The 15,518-nt window shown below is 40.2% G+C and overlaps 1 protein-coding gene across 8 annotated transcripts in view; it reads right to left on the bottom strand.

The window, feature by feature from the left end:
- Nucleotides 1-15,518, bottom strand: part of MCF2L (MCF.2 cell line derived transforming sequence like) — a 165,421-nt gene that overhangs the window by 138,684 nt on the left and 11,219 nt on the right. The window contains exons 1-2 of one of the 8 annotated variants that reach the window (XM_075424994.1): nucleotides 4,671-4,751; nucleotides 2,400-2,523 (exon numbers count right to left, since the gene is read on the bottom strand). The exons of 6 other annotated variants lie outside the window; for them this stretch is intronic. Coding sequence is in view for 1 of the 2 variants with exons in the window: in XM_075424983.1 (XP_075281098.1) it covers nucleotides 4,671-4,758 (88 nt within the window). In the remaining variant the exon portion in view is untranslated. Of the gene's footprint in view, nucleotides 1-2,399; nucleotides 2,524-4,670; nucleotides 4,840-15,518 lie in introns of those variants that run through there. One more of the 8 variants, XM_075424983.1, reaches the window with a different exon arrangement.

Raw genomic sequence — 15,518 nt, 5'->3', positions numbered from 1 at the left:
GGACGTCAACTTTAATTTGGAATTTTTTATTAACAGGATGTATCTTAGAATTTGACTACGCTTTTCCAGTTTTACACCTTTCCAAATGTAGCATTCACTGGAGCTTTAGAGTGACAGAAAGCTTTTCCTTTTTCAGAAAAGGAAATAGTGTTGTACTCGGGGAATGCGCTGAGGACATAGGAAAATTCAGTTTGTGATTGGTCTGGCTGAGCTGCCCACCTCAGGCAGACGTGCCCCCAGTAGCCTACTTACTATTCTGCCCTGGGTGCTGGCCTCCATCTTGGACTGCACCACAAGCCCTGTTAAAGGACTTAGCTTTGTCTTAGTGCAGAACAGGAAAATTTAAGAAGTCTCAAAAAGTGTCCAGGAATAGGAAAATAATTTCCAGCAACCACAAGGCCTGCAGCCAAAGAGGCCAGACCCCGAACAAGGTCTCAGCCTTGCTGCAGAACACTTGCCCTCACTGCAGGTCCTTCACTGGTGCCTTTGTGTGTTTCACAACAGAGCTTGAAAACTTCTCTGTGTATGTTTCCTTAACAGGCCAGTCCCCCCATCTATTTTACTGCATACAATCCTCAGCAAATAAAACAGCATTATTTTCTTAGTCTGGTTATTTGTGTTGGGAGATACTTAATACAAGAGAGAAAGACCAGGTCAGATCTCATCAAAAGTGGCAGGAGATTCCAGGTACGGGGAAAAAAAAATGCCTCTGGAAAAAAGGCTTTTGCAGACAACTTTTTCATTTCTCGACATGCAAAAATCACTATGTCCACTTCACAATGATCTGTTTTTTTTTAATTAAAATATGAAATAGTGAACATTTTCAGATCCCATTATCTTTTCCATTTAATATTCTGCACAGAAGATGCTACTTCCAAACCAGCCAAATTAAATTAATCTTTCCTGGGAGCTGGTCTGCACAGTACCTCAGTAGATGAGTGAAAATGACTGCTCTTCAGTTTAGTTTCTCTGCCTTCACTACGGTAAAGCTGTCAGAAAGGAAAATGTCATCTAGGCTTCTTTACATTGTAAGCCACATCCAAACCATCATTTCACGCTTTCTTGAAACAGAAAGATTGAATTTTTGCTTTAAGGGGCTTCTGAAAGTGTTGCTGTTCGTTTTCTTGAAGGACCACAGTCCTGAACAGTTACTGCTTTTGAAAAAAAAAATGTAAGTGTGCATGTATACATTTCCTTGTTATTTTGATTATGTACTGCTGTTGCTTTTTCTTGTCTTCCCTCCTTCACACTTACAGCTATTTCCAATCCTAATTAAGTATTCTTTTGTCAGTGACAAGGTTAATGTAATGATGTTTATTTTCACCTTTTTTGCCTTTAAAATGCAGTAGAAAAGTGCTTTTTGACAAACCACCTATTACACAAAAGAGGTTGCATGTGCTTCAATATCACATAATTTTTCTAGCTTTATAACATAGATACTTTAAAACACATCTTTTGAGTCGAGCTGATCACAACCACAACCAAGATCTGGCTCCATAAATCCACAAAGATTAACACAGAGGGACAGGCTCACAGAGACACTCATCCCCAGAGCACAGCACACCATTTCTTATTCCAACTCATGAGACATGTTTGTTTCTCACCCTATCCAATGCTGCCAAGTCAGCTGCAATGTTACTGGTAACTAATAACATCCAGGATGCACAAATTGGTGCATCAAAACATTTTCAACACTGGAATTCTCAACAGTTGCTTTGTAATCATGCTGTTCTTGCACTGTATTCTGTTGTCCACTGAGTCATGTCATGTTTTAGGAGACCTAAACAAAGTTTGAAATGAGATTTCCACAAAATCTCAGGTTCTGTACTCTTGCCATTTCTCAAGTTCTTCAAGTTTCTTTCTGCAAAGTTTCTCTTGGAGTTCTTCTCTCTATGAGACCAGTTTCAACAGGCTGAAACCAACTCACTCCTCCAGCTGTCAGCTTCCCCCTAGAGACTCAGCAGAACGTCAGTGCCGTCCTGCCCTGCACTTCTCCTGCCCCTGACCCATCTGCGTTTACTCATCAGATGTAACTGCCACATCAAGATTCAACTGTAGCACAGAGTTCCCTCAAAAGCTCAGTACCTGAATGCCTGCTAAAACACAGTTGTACAACTTGGATGTGCTGATTCAAAGGGCATATCTACAATGGTTTTAGTTCAGTTCCAGTGAGATGTTATTTATGACAACATTAAAAACAATTATGACTTCGTAAAAAAATTCAGATGTACACAAAAACTTCCAAGAAAGTAAAGGTAAAATACATTAATATGTCAGACAAAACCCACAACATCTCATTGTACATGGTCACGCATTTGTCAGCATACAACACTTTTGCTCGATTATTGTCAGGGTACTAGACCTGGAAAGCACTTCAGGTAAAGAAAGAATTATGGTACCATATGCCCCTTTTCCAAGACAGCAGATGTATAAAGGACCACTCTCCAGTCGTGTTCCTGTATACTTCATGGCAATGCCTGGATCTCTGAAGGAGAACATTTTGATCCTCTTCACCATTCCCACCTGCGTACCCAAGAGGAAGAGCATTTTCAGAGACGCATACTGTCAGCGCATCAGCAGAGCACGGACAAGCAAGAGGGAGAACAGGGAGGCTAGAATCACAAAACATAACGTAAAAACTACAATTCCAAAGGGCAGCATTAGAGGAGGCTTGAGGATGCCATGCACTGGAAGGCCTGACTTGAAACTTGAGCTGTACCATAATAACACACGCAAAAGGAAAAATCTCTTTGGTTCTCAGAGACTGATTTGCATTAGCACCCCACTAAGAGCCATTTACTTACTTCAAGATCTTGACCAACCCTTTAGAGCAACAAACAGGCATTAAGGCAGTAGTCACCTTTGCATCTGTGGTTATTAGCATGGTTGAATCTGTCACTGCTAGGATCACCTGCTACAAAAGCTAAGTATCACTAAGCAACTTTGGCTGGAAGGCTCTACCGGGTAAAACCAAAGAAATGCACAACAATAAACAATCTAGCAAATAATGCTTGAAATGATGTTATCGAATGCATGTCAGATATTTTTTAATGATTCAAAAGCTCTCCAAAACACAATGTTATATGTAAAAACCTGCTACTCCATCTTTCTGAATACCAGATTTCTCTTTGCTGTCACATGTATGGCTGAATGGGACGTCTTGTAGGGTAAGGGTAATTAGCAGTGGTGCCATAATGGGTTGCAGGCAAACAGCTCTGAAAGTATAAATAGTTATGTTGTTAGATGGTTTAACTTTAATTTTATTTGTTTCATAGGATTAGGCAGCATGCTGTTCAAGGAACTGCACTGCTTGATTCACAACAGAGTAAATACTTTCGTGTTAATTTTCTAGGTTTTTAAATGTGTAGAGACAGCAAGGAGGGGTAGGAAAGGATTCAGAAGATAGATCATGAATAACAGCTGACATACAAATAATTTTTTCACTCTATTTCTATCCCTTTCCTTCCTCTCCGCCAACATTTGCAAAACAGTATTTAAAACTGAAGACTAGTTTCTCATGGAAAAGACAGTATCTGCCTGCTCTCCCTAGCTCCCCAATCCCCAAATCGGCTCAGTTTGTATACAGAGAGCACACAGACCATTCTAATGTAATATTAGTTACTTAGAGCATCCAAAGCAAGTAGTAATAAAAGAAAGTCCACAAAAACTTCACTTAAGTCCTTTCTAGAGAGAAAACTCTTTAAAAAGATATACCTCAGCTATGACAGGCAACATTATCCATGGGGAGGACACAGTAAGGTCTCAGATTCAAAGGCTGTTTAATACTCATGAATAAGCTCCCAAATGCAATGGGCCTAGTGACTAAACTTATATATAATTTCATGTGAACAGCTGCCTCCTTTTAGAGAGGAAAGGGAGTTTATGAAACATTTCAAAGCCTATTTCAGCAAGCGATCCCACCATGGAATCACTGCCAGATGTGTATGTAACATCTGACAAGCTACAGCCAATGTTTTATCAACACGTGTTAGAAGCGTTCTTCTATACAGCGTATTCTTCTCAGTACTATATGTTATTTTTCCAATATATAAGGGAAACCATTTTACTAAATGAAAGACAGTGATAAATGTGACTTCTACCTCATTCACTTGCGACCCAGGTGCACACATGAAGATGTGTTAAACCTACCTGCCAAGAAACAATCTAATTCTTATACAACACTTGCTTAACAGAACTTCTCTTTCTTAAAGTACAATCACACAAGCAAGTTTTAAATTAATTCTTCCTGATATAATTACACAACCACACTGTTGCACAGATTTGTTATTGGCTTGAACAGTTGTAGCTAATCATAAGCATCACTGAACTCTTCTATCACAATACATAAAATCATACTTCTCTCACAGCCAGAACAAGAATACTAATCTGTGAGAAAGTATCCCATATTGAATTAATTAAACAAAATACAAATAAACCCAGTGTTGTGCCAAAATCCTTTTATGAGGCAAATGTACCAGCAATTCCTTTCAGCAGCTCTCTGATCTCCAACTCCAAAACCAGCTAAGACTGCAACAATATGCACACAATAGCACTGAGCTTTAAAAGGCAAGACTTTCAAAATAAGCGTTCAGAAAACTAGATGTTGTCTGTAAGTAAACATACACACACACACACACGCAGAGACCATGTTTAGGCTTGTAAACACCCACCTTTCTTGTTCTGTCCAAAATCCAAAGCATGTCGCACGTCGTCTTTGACCAGATGCTTTAAGCAAGAATAGCATAAATAACGCAGCATTTGAGAAACAGATGTAGTAAAAAGGTCCAAGTGTGCATGTTAAACACTTCTCAAATGCAGTCAAATTGACAGGCTCAGCACAGTGCATTTAGCTTCTGCAGTGAATTTGTTACCAAGGAAACCAACAGCTGCAAATGTTTTCCCATACAACAGAGAAAGAAATTTCAGCAGTGAGATTACTTGCTTAGTATTTTATTCATACCTTTTTTTATGATCAATAACAAAGTATTCCTCAAACTCTGCTAGAAGACCAGACTGCACTTAAAAATAATAAAAAAAAAAAATTAAAAAGAGCTTTCTCTACATATAACCTTACTGAACAGGTGTTGCTAAAGGAAGCATGTCACCTTTAAATGTTTTCCTCTTTCTCTTTCAGTCTCCTCTCCCAACATGACCTGCCTTCCCTGCTTTGTCTCCGCGATAAAAACGGGTAAAACCCACCCTGTATCAAGAGTTTTCATCCCAAAAGGTGCTCTGACAACTTGGCAAGGCCCCAGCTTCCAAGCAACAATGCTGACTTGGAGATGCTACAGGAATGCCTATTCTTACCACACCATATAGCTTTGTAAAATTGTATTGTGCTATAGAGATATTGCCATGACTGACGTGCTTTATGCTTCTTAGGGTGAGAGTACAAACTATAAACACTTAGTAAAACCACAACGGAGTTGCAGGGTAGAACATCCACTTTCCCTGCAATTCTTCCACTGGACATTAAACCTGTAACTCAAAGCTACATTCACAATGCTTACTTCTCATTTATGCTGCACATTCCCAAGCTGATATATATAAAAGAAAACACTACAGGCATTGCATTTTTTTTTTTAATTAGATCTCTATTCTCTGGATAAGATACCAGACTATTTACCATACCTTCTGAGCTCTGAAAGCTTTTTTCCCCTTGTCCTCTTTTGGCGTTATTGATTCAACAGCAACATCTACTGGGCATGGAAGGGCACAATTCAGTTTCTTAAAAGAGATTAAAGGGCCAGGCACAGTAGCAGAAAATACTTACAGAATCTATCTTGGGATACTTTTGCATCCTAGCCACTGCGAAACCAGAACTGAAAGGAACAAAACTTTAAAATATGCATTCACTCTCTACTGACCCCTCCAGAAGGAAAAAAAAAAATCCAACAAAAAGATAGATAAAAGAATAGTAGTGACTTCTGGTTGCCATTTGGAGACAACATATTTATCTTACATCTTCTAGGAAGAGTACACATGCTGGGCTAACGAAACCACTTGACAGCACTTCTGCCAGTAGAAGTATTCAACCAATCTTCAAGTTCACGCAATGGAGAGGTCTATTATACACATTTTTGCCCTTTAATCTATTTTCCCTCTTTGTTAAACAATTACACAGATAAAAATAAAACCACAAAAAAAACCATAACCAAGCAACCAAACGGAAGCAACTAACCAGCCAGATCAGACCAAGCAGAAGTTCTTCAAAACTCCATGTATGACCACATGTGGACCTATTAAATGCTAAGAACAAGAATCCCAAAGGACTCTTGCCTAATGACACTCAGCAATTGCCTGCTATAATGTAATCTACTGTGGTTTAAATTCCTTAAATGGAGCACAAGAAGGATTGAGGCCCTGACAGGGACAGAGGATAATCCACGTTTCTGTCAGGCTCCACCCAAGCAAGCCAAAGACAATAACCGAGGGGTAGCTCAGCTTCATCCCTCTTTCTGCCCTTCTGCAGAGGCTGGCGTTTCCTCTGCCTGCCGAAAAGCACACATCGTGATCAGGGCTCACAATCACAGTCCTTGCCTGGCTTTCAACATCTACGCAATTCTTTCTTTTAAAATGCTATCAGATGAAAACAGGATCCCTACTCTGAGCACTGATTATGCACCACGTATCAAGTGATTATTTATTAGATGTATAGATGCTACTGGAAACAGAGAGCAAAACTCAAGACTCCCACTTCACAAGTTAGGATCTTGCTCTGTTGGCAGGAAACCAAGTTTCCCTCTGCTACCATCCCCTCTGGTCTAGTGAATCTTGACTCTTTCAAAACAGTGTCTTCACCCAGGAAAAGCCTGGCAGCCAGTCGGCTGAGCATCCACCAAGCCCTCTAGGCTGAAGAGGAAACCAAAAAGCACGCTCTTTTTCTGGGGAAGTGCTCCAACCACTTTGCTATGCCACATGTCGTGAACCCCAACACCTCTGTATCCAGCCTGCACAAAGCTGACCATCCTACCTGCCGAGAAGCTCAGCAAGGTGTATACTGGGCACATGTAGCAGCTCAAGAGCATGGCACACGCCAAACTGCAGACAGCCTTCTCAGGCAGGCAGCAGCTCTGGGCAAAGTGAAGGGGACTCATCAACCCCAGGTAGCTCAACCCTCACCAGAAAAACTGCTGAAAGAAATACGAAGAGAATGAGGGACACACCCTTGGGCTTAAACTCTGAAACGCTACCGAAATCCCCCAAACACTGGCACTGTTCCCTCCTGCACGCTGCTGGTGAGTCTCTTCCTTTGCAGTGCAGTGAACAAAACCCAGCCCAGCCACCCTGCCAGAGCCCCACTAGTTAGTAAAATGGGAAAGCAACCCAGCTGCTCCCTTTGGGACTGGTCCTGGCTGCACACACACCTCCCGCAGTGATACCTTCTAGAATCTCATTTATAGCCTCCCTGTGTAAATGTGTTCCACAGCAGCGAGAAGGGCAGGCACAGATGATTTCTGTGGAAAGAAATACACCAGGGTACGCAATCCACCACATTGTTCTGTTGCTCAGACTGGAATTATACAAAAGCATATTACAGCACGCAGACGGAACAATAAATATCTCTATATAGTATCATTCTAGAATATACACTATATGTTCTAAAATGAGAGGTGCTTCTCAAAATAAGCAGTAATACGGATGTGGAAAAAATTAAACCAGCTTCCTTGATGCGTGTAATGGGACATTTTTGCTGTATTATTTCCCCCCCACTCCTCTGACTGCAAGCCCTGCCTATGTGGAAAAAGAAACTTTCAGGATTTCTCCTGGGAAAAAACTCTCCTCCACACATAGAGTGCTAGCAAAGAGGACTTCAGGCAGCATTAAAAGAACTGACGCTGCTTTAGGCCCACCAGCCTTGTTCCAACTGGATTTCTTCACAAGTCCTGACAGCGTTACAGAGGTCCCCAAAACCTTCTCTGCACACGCACAATGTCATGCATGTACCCACACACCTCACTGAAAACAGCAGCTGCTGGCAAAACTGCCTGGTTTTTCAAGGACCTGCTCCCCCACCTCCCAGAAACCTCAGCAGAAGTGACATTGATGCGATTTCCCTGGAACCTTCACCTTTTGGACAGGTGTCCTTGGCAGCAGTTAATCCCAGGCAGCTTATTTTGCACTGTTGCTTTCCCTAAAAGAAACCGAGTCAATCCATCATTTTCAGCATAGCTGTTTTGCCCCAAGACGATTCTTAGATGGAAGTCACGTGTGCTGCAGGGCTACCACAGAGCCTTCCCTCCCTTCCTCCCTCCCTCCCTTCCTACGCTTAGTAATTAGCAAAAGTACATTTCCCCAGGTAAGCCTTCGCAAAACAGGTCACATCAATTTGACAGCAGTACTCTTAAATGGACAGACTCCAGATGCAGTATCAAATTTATTTCCCTCCACCCCTCTACATAATAAGTTGTTAGTAATGATCTATGGAAAATAAATTAATCTGTTCAATAATTAGTTTAGATGACATTTTAGGACTACAAGCAATAATCTAATTATGTGCAACAAGCAATTTTAAAGAATCACAATTTTTCTAAAGTACTTTATGATCAACAAATAGGCTTAAGCAGATCTGATAAGCTGAGCTCAGAAAATAAGACTGCTCGCTAAGTAACTTAAATTGCATGTCCAAATTAAATAAACTCTCTTCAGCCTCTAACAATTAAAACAAACACAGTATCTTTAGCTGGAGGAAAAGGTTTTCCTTTGACAGCTGGCCATTTAACAATTCTAGCCAACTCTAAGACAACATCATTCTCAACAGCAGAGAAACCCAGCCATATCAGGCTGCAGTTTCTACCTGTGAATAATGAACAAAAGGAGTTCCTAGGTAGCTGTCTATTTTTAATGGTAGGAAGGTTTCTGTGCACCTTACTTGTGTATGTAAACACCTGCTGTAACTGTAGCAAAATGCGAAAATAACTTGGAAAAAAACCCTTAATTTATTTCGTTATTTTCCAGTATTTTTATTATAAAAGCTCCTTCCTCCTATGTAGTGATGCTTTGACTTTTTAAACAGTCAAAGATTCTGCATTGATTAACCCCAGCAAATCTGTTCCTTTGCATGGAACACCCCTGAGCAATTCCTCAGTGACAAACAACTGAACCCAACATCTAACCTGGGTATTGGCTAGAACAGAGGCAAAAACAATTCATTTCCGTGACAACCAGTCCATCTGGAAGCCAGCAAGTCGATCTAACCCACCACTTGTTACCCAGCAGGTGTGTAGTAGATGCCAAAATGATTATTTAGGCAGCATGTGAAACCCTGTAACTCAGATGGTTTCTATTGCACCTACGCAAGACCTGATGTTTACATTCACAACTTCTCCATCTTTGTGGCCTTAGGAGCAAGTGTCAAATCCAGCAAGCAGTCTGCCATTACAGAAGCAGAGGAGGCAACAAGAAAGGAAAAACTCTAAACTTGCCATGTGACTTCTCTTCGTTACATGGCGGGGCACATCAGGGACATGAGATGTCCAAGGTCATGCATCACCCTGTCAGAAGAGCAAGTCAGGTTCTACAATAGTTTGTTTTTTTCCTGTTTAGATATTATAATCAAGCAGATTTACAAAGATATCTATCTACTGCCTGCAGATGCAGAAAAATGGGATTTACGGAATGCCTAAACAGGTTAGACATGTAACCCCTGCTGAATTTCAATTACACTACTGCTTAGGTGCTTTTCCAATTTCTCTGGAGCCACCTGAGGCACAAAGGTAATCATGTCAGGGACTAAGCAGAACTGACAAACACTTTCCTACTTCAGTTTCAGCAAGCATCTAATGTTTCATCCTGCATGGAGAATATCTGAAAAATGAAATATGATTTCAATCACTGGAGAAAGATTCGTTACATTCAGAGGTATCACAAAAGCTATTAATTTTCATAATAAACTAAATGTCACTGCTTCCTCTTCTAATTAAATGGCTATATATTTCAAGTAGATTATAAACAAAGGGACATCTATAACTACATAATATTAAAATATACAAAGCCAATAAAGTTGTACTAACTTTTACTAGCTTAATATTGCTAGAGAATAACTTCATACCTGCCTATGCAACATAAAAATGCCACTATTTGAGGAAATTCCAAACTTTAGTTTACATGCACCACACCTTACCACGAAAGTATTCTGACCACCATGCAGAACAAAGCATGGTGTAGCTTCCCCCTAACTTAAACTTAAAAAGTCCTTGCTGCTTCGTACAGATTATTGGCGTTTGCCCCTCCCTTGGCAAGGAGCTCTCTAAGCACAGGAAAGGCAGCGAAATGAAGGCAGACAGTCAGGTGGGCAGAGCTCCAGCTGTACCTCCCAGGTTCACTGGATCTCCCAGCTAACACGGAACCCCAGCCAAACTCTTTCTGAAAAGCAAGAGACTGTCTAGGAAATGGGAGTATAGAAAGGGAAAAATGAAAAATGCTGTGGCTGGGCTGCTTATTACAACAGAAAACAGGGGGAAAGTAGAAAGAGGTGTAACAACACAGCAAAGGTATTTCCAATACACCTAATACACCATTAAAAGTCGCGATGGATCAGTATAAGCCCTTGTTCAAAGTACTGTGCGCTGCATCTCCCTAAAATCATTCCCAATTGGGTTCATGGAACTCTGAAGAAAAATTGAAAATGCCCTCACTATAGCTGCAGATGACACCATAGGTTCTTCAAATTTATCTTAGTAGCCTGGCCAGAAAAAAAAAAAAAAAAAAAAAAAGATGACTAGCAGTTAATAAAGGCTAAGAGTAACTTCAGGAAGCACTGTCTACTCAAAATGCCTTTTTTTTTTTTTTTTTAGAGCTGCATTCTTTCTCTGTTACTGTATGAAATACTCACACAGGCAGGAAAGCAAACAGCAGTTGAACCAAAAATTCATCAAGTGCGGCACCGAATTACAGACATATATATACACACACACACTCTCTGAATTTTATTGCTGACATTACCAAAATACCTCTCCATAGCTCATTTTTACCTGGCAATGCCTTTTCACACTAATGGAGCTTTTCTGCTCTACCTTTTTGAACTGAATGCTGCTAGCTGAACCAGATATTATTTTTATATATTCCATATTTGCTGTAATTCCCAGGAAAGAAAGAATTAGAGTAAGATGTTTATTAATTTCATTTAAGAGGCTGGTTAACCCACATAGCTTGCAAGTCTTAAGACAAAAATCTTGATAAGACTCCTACTGATTTTAATAAATCTGGGATTTCATTGCACTATTACTTGAAGCAGCAACACAATACAGATGAAGTTTACCATGCAAAGGTTCTCCTTTCCATGTTGTTAGATAGATTATTCCAATTAGCTTTAAACGTGCCTCATTTTGAGGAGCTAAACTCGTAAGAATTTGCAAATTCCTTCAGTAGAAATTCAGTTTTAATAAAAAGCCGCTCTTTTAACTAAAAACCAAGAAAAACCTCAGCTCAAACACGTGCTTAAACTGATACCAGTCCTACAGCAGCCAGTAAAGGAACAGGCCTGTAAAGACACTTATTTATAAAATTGAGTTCCACTGTAAGCCAATAGCCTCAAACACTGAGAAATGCTAACTGAGCACACACATATCTGCTATATCTTCCTTGGACACGCACTTTACATCATTCTAATTACTAGTACCAAACAGAAAGCTCAGCATTCCATATACCTAAAAGCTCCCACAGTAAAATCCCGGCAGTCCTTTAGGGACAACCCACTGCCACCAAGCGAAGACAAGTGTACAGCAAAACACATTTCCCTGCCAACAGTTACGGTGATCCCAATTCTACATCAGAATCATAGAATCATTAAGGCTGGAAAAGATCTCTAAGATCATCAAATCCAACCATCAACCCACCACCACCATGCCTGCTAAGCCACGTCCTGAGGTGCCACATCTACACGTTTTTTGAACACCTCCAGGGTGGTGACTCCACCACCTCCCTGGGCAGCCTGTTCCAATGCCTGACCACTCTTTCAGTAAAAAAATTTTTCCTAATATCCAATCTAAACCTCCCCTGGTGCAACTTGAGGCCATTCTTTTTTTTCATAAAAATGAAAATAAAGCCCAAGACGTCGTCTCCCCGCCTTGAGTATTATGACAGATACCACCAGAGTACAGCAACAGCTCCTAGCTCTGTGCTGGACCATGTATCACTAAGTCGCTTGTGCATTACAGCTTAGGGACTCCTGCACTAGCTGCCTTGTTTTTAAAGGCAAAAAAAGTTCATGGGCTATTCAGCATCTGCACAGACAGGCTGAGAAGAATATAATGCCACCTTCATTCCACAGAAGATGTACTAATGTTAATCAGATGACAGCATGCTGTGTCACTCCCGTGAAAAAACAGTCTTGTCCCAGCTGCATATGGAATTCTAACACAGAAGAAATCTCTGACTGCCTCACAAATTTTGGTCTTACCTTGACATTTCAGTATTTTTTTTTGAGCACGCAAACAACCTCAAAAATACTTCATATGATGTTCACAGCCTCATTTTCTACATATACCTGTTAGCTGTATTAATCTAGTTTATAAGCAAGTCCTTGAAAAAAGCTTTTCATGAAGTTGTTACTTGAGGTATGCTGCAACGTACACAGCTTTGCAAATTAAAATTCTAGTGAGATATTGAGTATGATAAAGCTTCTCAGAGAATACAGTAGCTCAAAGAATCAAGGAACTTCACAAATATATTGCATAAATGGAGAACTTCTTCCCCAAAATACACTGGATTAATCCTGGCACTCTTCTACTTATCAATAAAAGTGGCTTCTAAGAGATCTTTTTAAGGTTTCTTATTTTTTACATAAGATTTTTTAAAAGTTGCAATTGTGAATAGCAAGGAATAGAATGGACTTGATCCAAACAGCATTAGCTATTGCTTTTCTGAAGAGTCACTTAATTCAAAACAGTATAATTATTATAACAGTGAATGCCTACAATGCTTCCCTCGTACATTACTGCTGAGTTCTCCTATTTACACAGCTGTGACAGTGGAAGCAAGGGGTTAACAAGTATAACTGAAGCTACACTCTGGGTTCAGAATATAACTGGAGTTACCAGGATGTACAAGTGTTTAAGAGGCAGCACGTTGTTGGTTCTTCACCCCTTTGAAGCAGGTGATGAGTCATCTGTGGTCTTGATACTGTAACCTGACCACACTGTTCCAGACACTGATGTCGTACCAGGTATGTAATTCAGTCAAAGCTGTCAGTAATGCCACTGAGCGGTGCCTAAAAGGTGCTTGCATACGGAAAACAATGCAATCTAGCATTCTGACATGATACCAAGCACATTTCTTTCCAAGAGCATGTGAATGTAACAGATGAGCATTTCAAGTGCCTGTGAGCGCTACAGCTGATGGTGTTTCGCAGCACTGTTTGTCACAAGTGCAAGAATTGACGCATTACATGGTCACTCAGCTGTCTTTTCAGCTGCCTTGTAATTTCTCATGCAGAAATCCTATCATGTAAAATGGAAGAGACATATGCATTTTATAATTTAAAATGGGTTAAAAAAAGATTCCACTCATGAAGTATGTTTTCTCAGGTAAGTTCGGACCGCAGAGACTTACTTCAGTCAACAGTCACCTTGTATCCTTGGATTCCTCAAAACCTAGGCAGAACCACGATAGTCCCCTTACTATAGTAAGAGCTTTATCTGTAGCACCCTCATGGCTGTTTGCTAGAAGATGAGCAATTACAATTCCTAAGACGTCACACTCGCAAATCTTGACACCACAAAAGGTTTCCTCTGCTTCCCTACTGCTTTACCATCTTGGCAGGAGGCTAAAACACCCTGTGTGAAAAGACTACATTCTAAACAGACCTGAACTGAACAGAGCAAAAACCAAACAAAGAAAAGGTGTCAACCATTTGAAGGGGACCATCTCCAGAGCAGAAAAGCCCCATTCAAAAAACATGTTCTTGTTATATGAACAGGCCTCCAAGCACAGCACTCCTGAAGTCCAACTCCAGCCAGACAGAAAACATAACAGGCACTGAGAAATTATAGAAATACTGGAAATTTTATTTTTTGTTCTTTTTAAGGACTCATGACTGTCTCCCATGCCTTCGCTCTTTCTCCATGACCTTTCCATTTTCCAGTCTCTTCTGAAGACAAGAGAGGCAACAGCCCACACAAGTTGGTCAGAGGTTATCATGCTTCCATCTTGGTTGTGGTCTGCCTCAAGCTGAATTTTGCATGCTGCTTCATCTATCGCTTTCATGATAGACTTTTAAGCCTTCCAAGATGCAACATGTTCTCAAGTGTGTAAAATCACAGACACAATGAAGACCTGATCTTAATTATAACTTCAAGGAAAATGCTGCAGTAAAAATATTGCTATTAATATAGTTCCAATAGCATAGCAGATGAGTTTCTGGGGAGGGGGAGGGAAAAAAGGCGTTAAAACTTCAGCGACATATGGTTTAACTAAGAAGAGCAGCAAGATGCTCTCCATCCTACAGTACTGATAGTCTGCATGAGAGACTAAGACCCCTCACATTTGCTTACAGAAGTTGAAAACAGAGAAGTGAAAAGACTCCAACAACACTGCTGGAGTTTATTTTCTGCAGCAGCATTACTCTTTCTGCCTTATCCCACCAGAAGACTATAAGGCTTAGCTTCAGAGAACAAGGCACTACGGCTTTCTTTAACAACCACAAAAACACTTGCTTCTTTTCCTGAAATAAGTATTTGAACAAGTATTAGAACTGGAGCAAAACAATTGCTCATCCCAGCACCTATTCAACATATAAATTGCCCACTTTAAATATTCACCATGTTATGCTTCTGTAGTTCTTTTCAGAGCAGATTCTTTTTAGCAGTCTCTTGATCAAGTCAGAAAAGATTAACATACAGATTGCATCAATTAAGAGTAATAGTTTGTTAAAAATCAAAACCCAATAAAATGGCCACAAACACAATGATTCACTCAATCCCAAATACTAGCAACAGCATTAGTTATGACACAGAAAGAGTTTTCATACTGAATTTAGTTTTAAAGTTTAATAGCTTTATCAGAAAATTATCTGCAACTAAGTTTCTCTTGCCTAGCTCTGAGAAAGCTCCTTTCCCAGTCTACACACTCTTCTCTTCTTCAGGTGGAAAGAAGACAAACACACTGAGTTTTTTTTAAACTATATCCCACTTTTTCAAGGCATACAGAATATTATCAGGTCCTTTTCAGTTTTGATTAACAGCTTGCAATTCAGCTGTCAAGCCAGGCATGGATGTAACCCTCAATGAAAAATCTGCTGCATCTCAGGTCAGGAAACATAGCCCAGAATCTCTTTCACTAAACCTCGTATTCCTTTCACATGGACTGCAGCCACAGCTAAAAGGTGAAATTAGCATACCCAAGTATGTGCAGGTTATTATAGGCAGTCCCATGCCTATGAAGTATGTATATACGCTCAGTTGCCGGTTTGCCTTCGCTGCTTTCATTCTGATCTGTACAGCTTACCAAGCTTCCTTTCTAGATCAACTAGTCAACCGTTGATTCACTGTTACATCAACTGAGAATACACATGCACCTTA

This window comes from Opisthocomus hoazin, chromosome 1 (genome assembly GCF_030867145.1).
Source record: "Opisthocomus hoazin isolate bOpiHoa1 chromosome 1, bOpiHoa1.hap1, whole genome shotgun sequence".
Taxonomy (NCBI): Eukaryota; Metazoa; Chordata; class Aves; order Opisthocomiformes; family Opisthocomidae; genus Opisthocomus; species Opisthocomus hoazin.
Note: the sequence above shows the minus strand (reverse complement) of the source record. Positions and strands in the feature narration are given on the sequence as shown.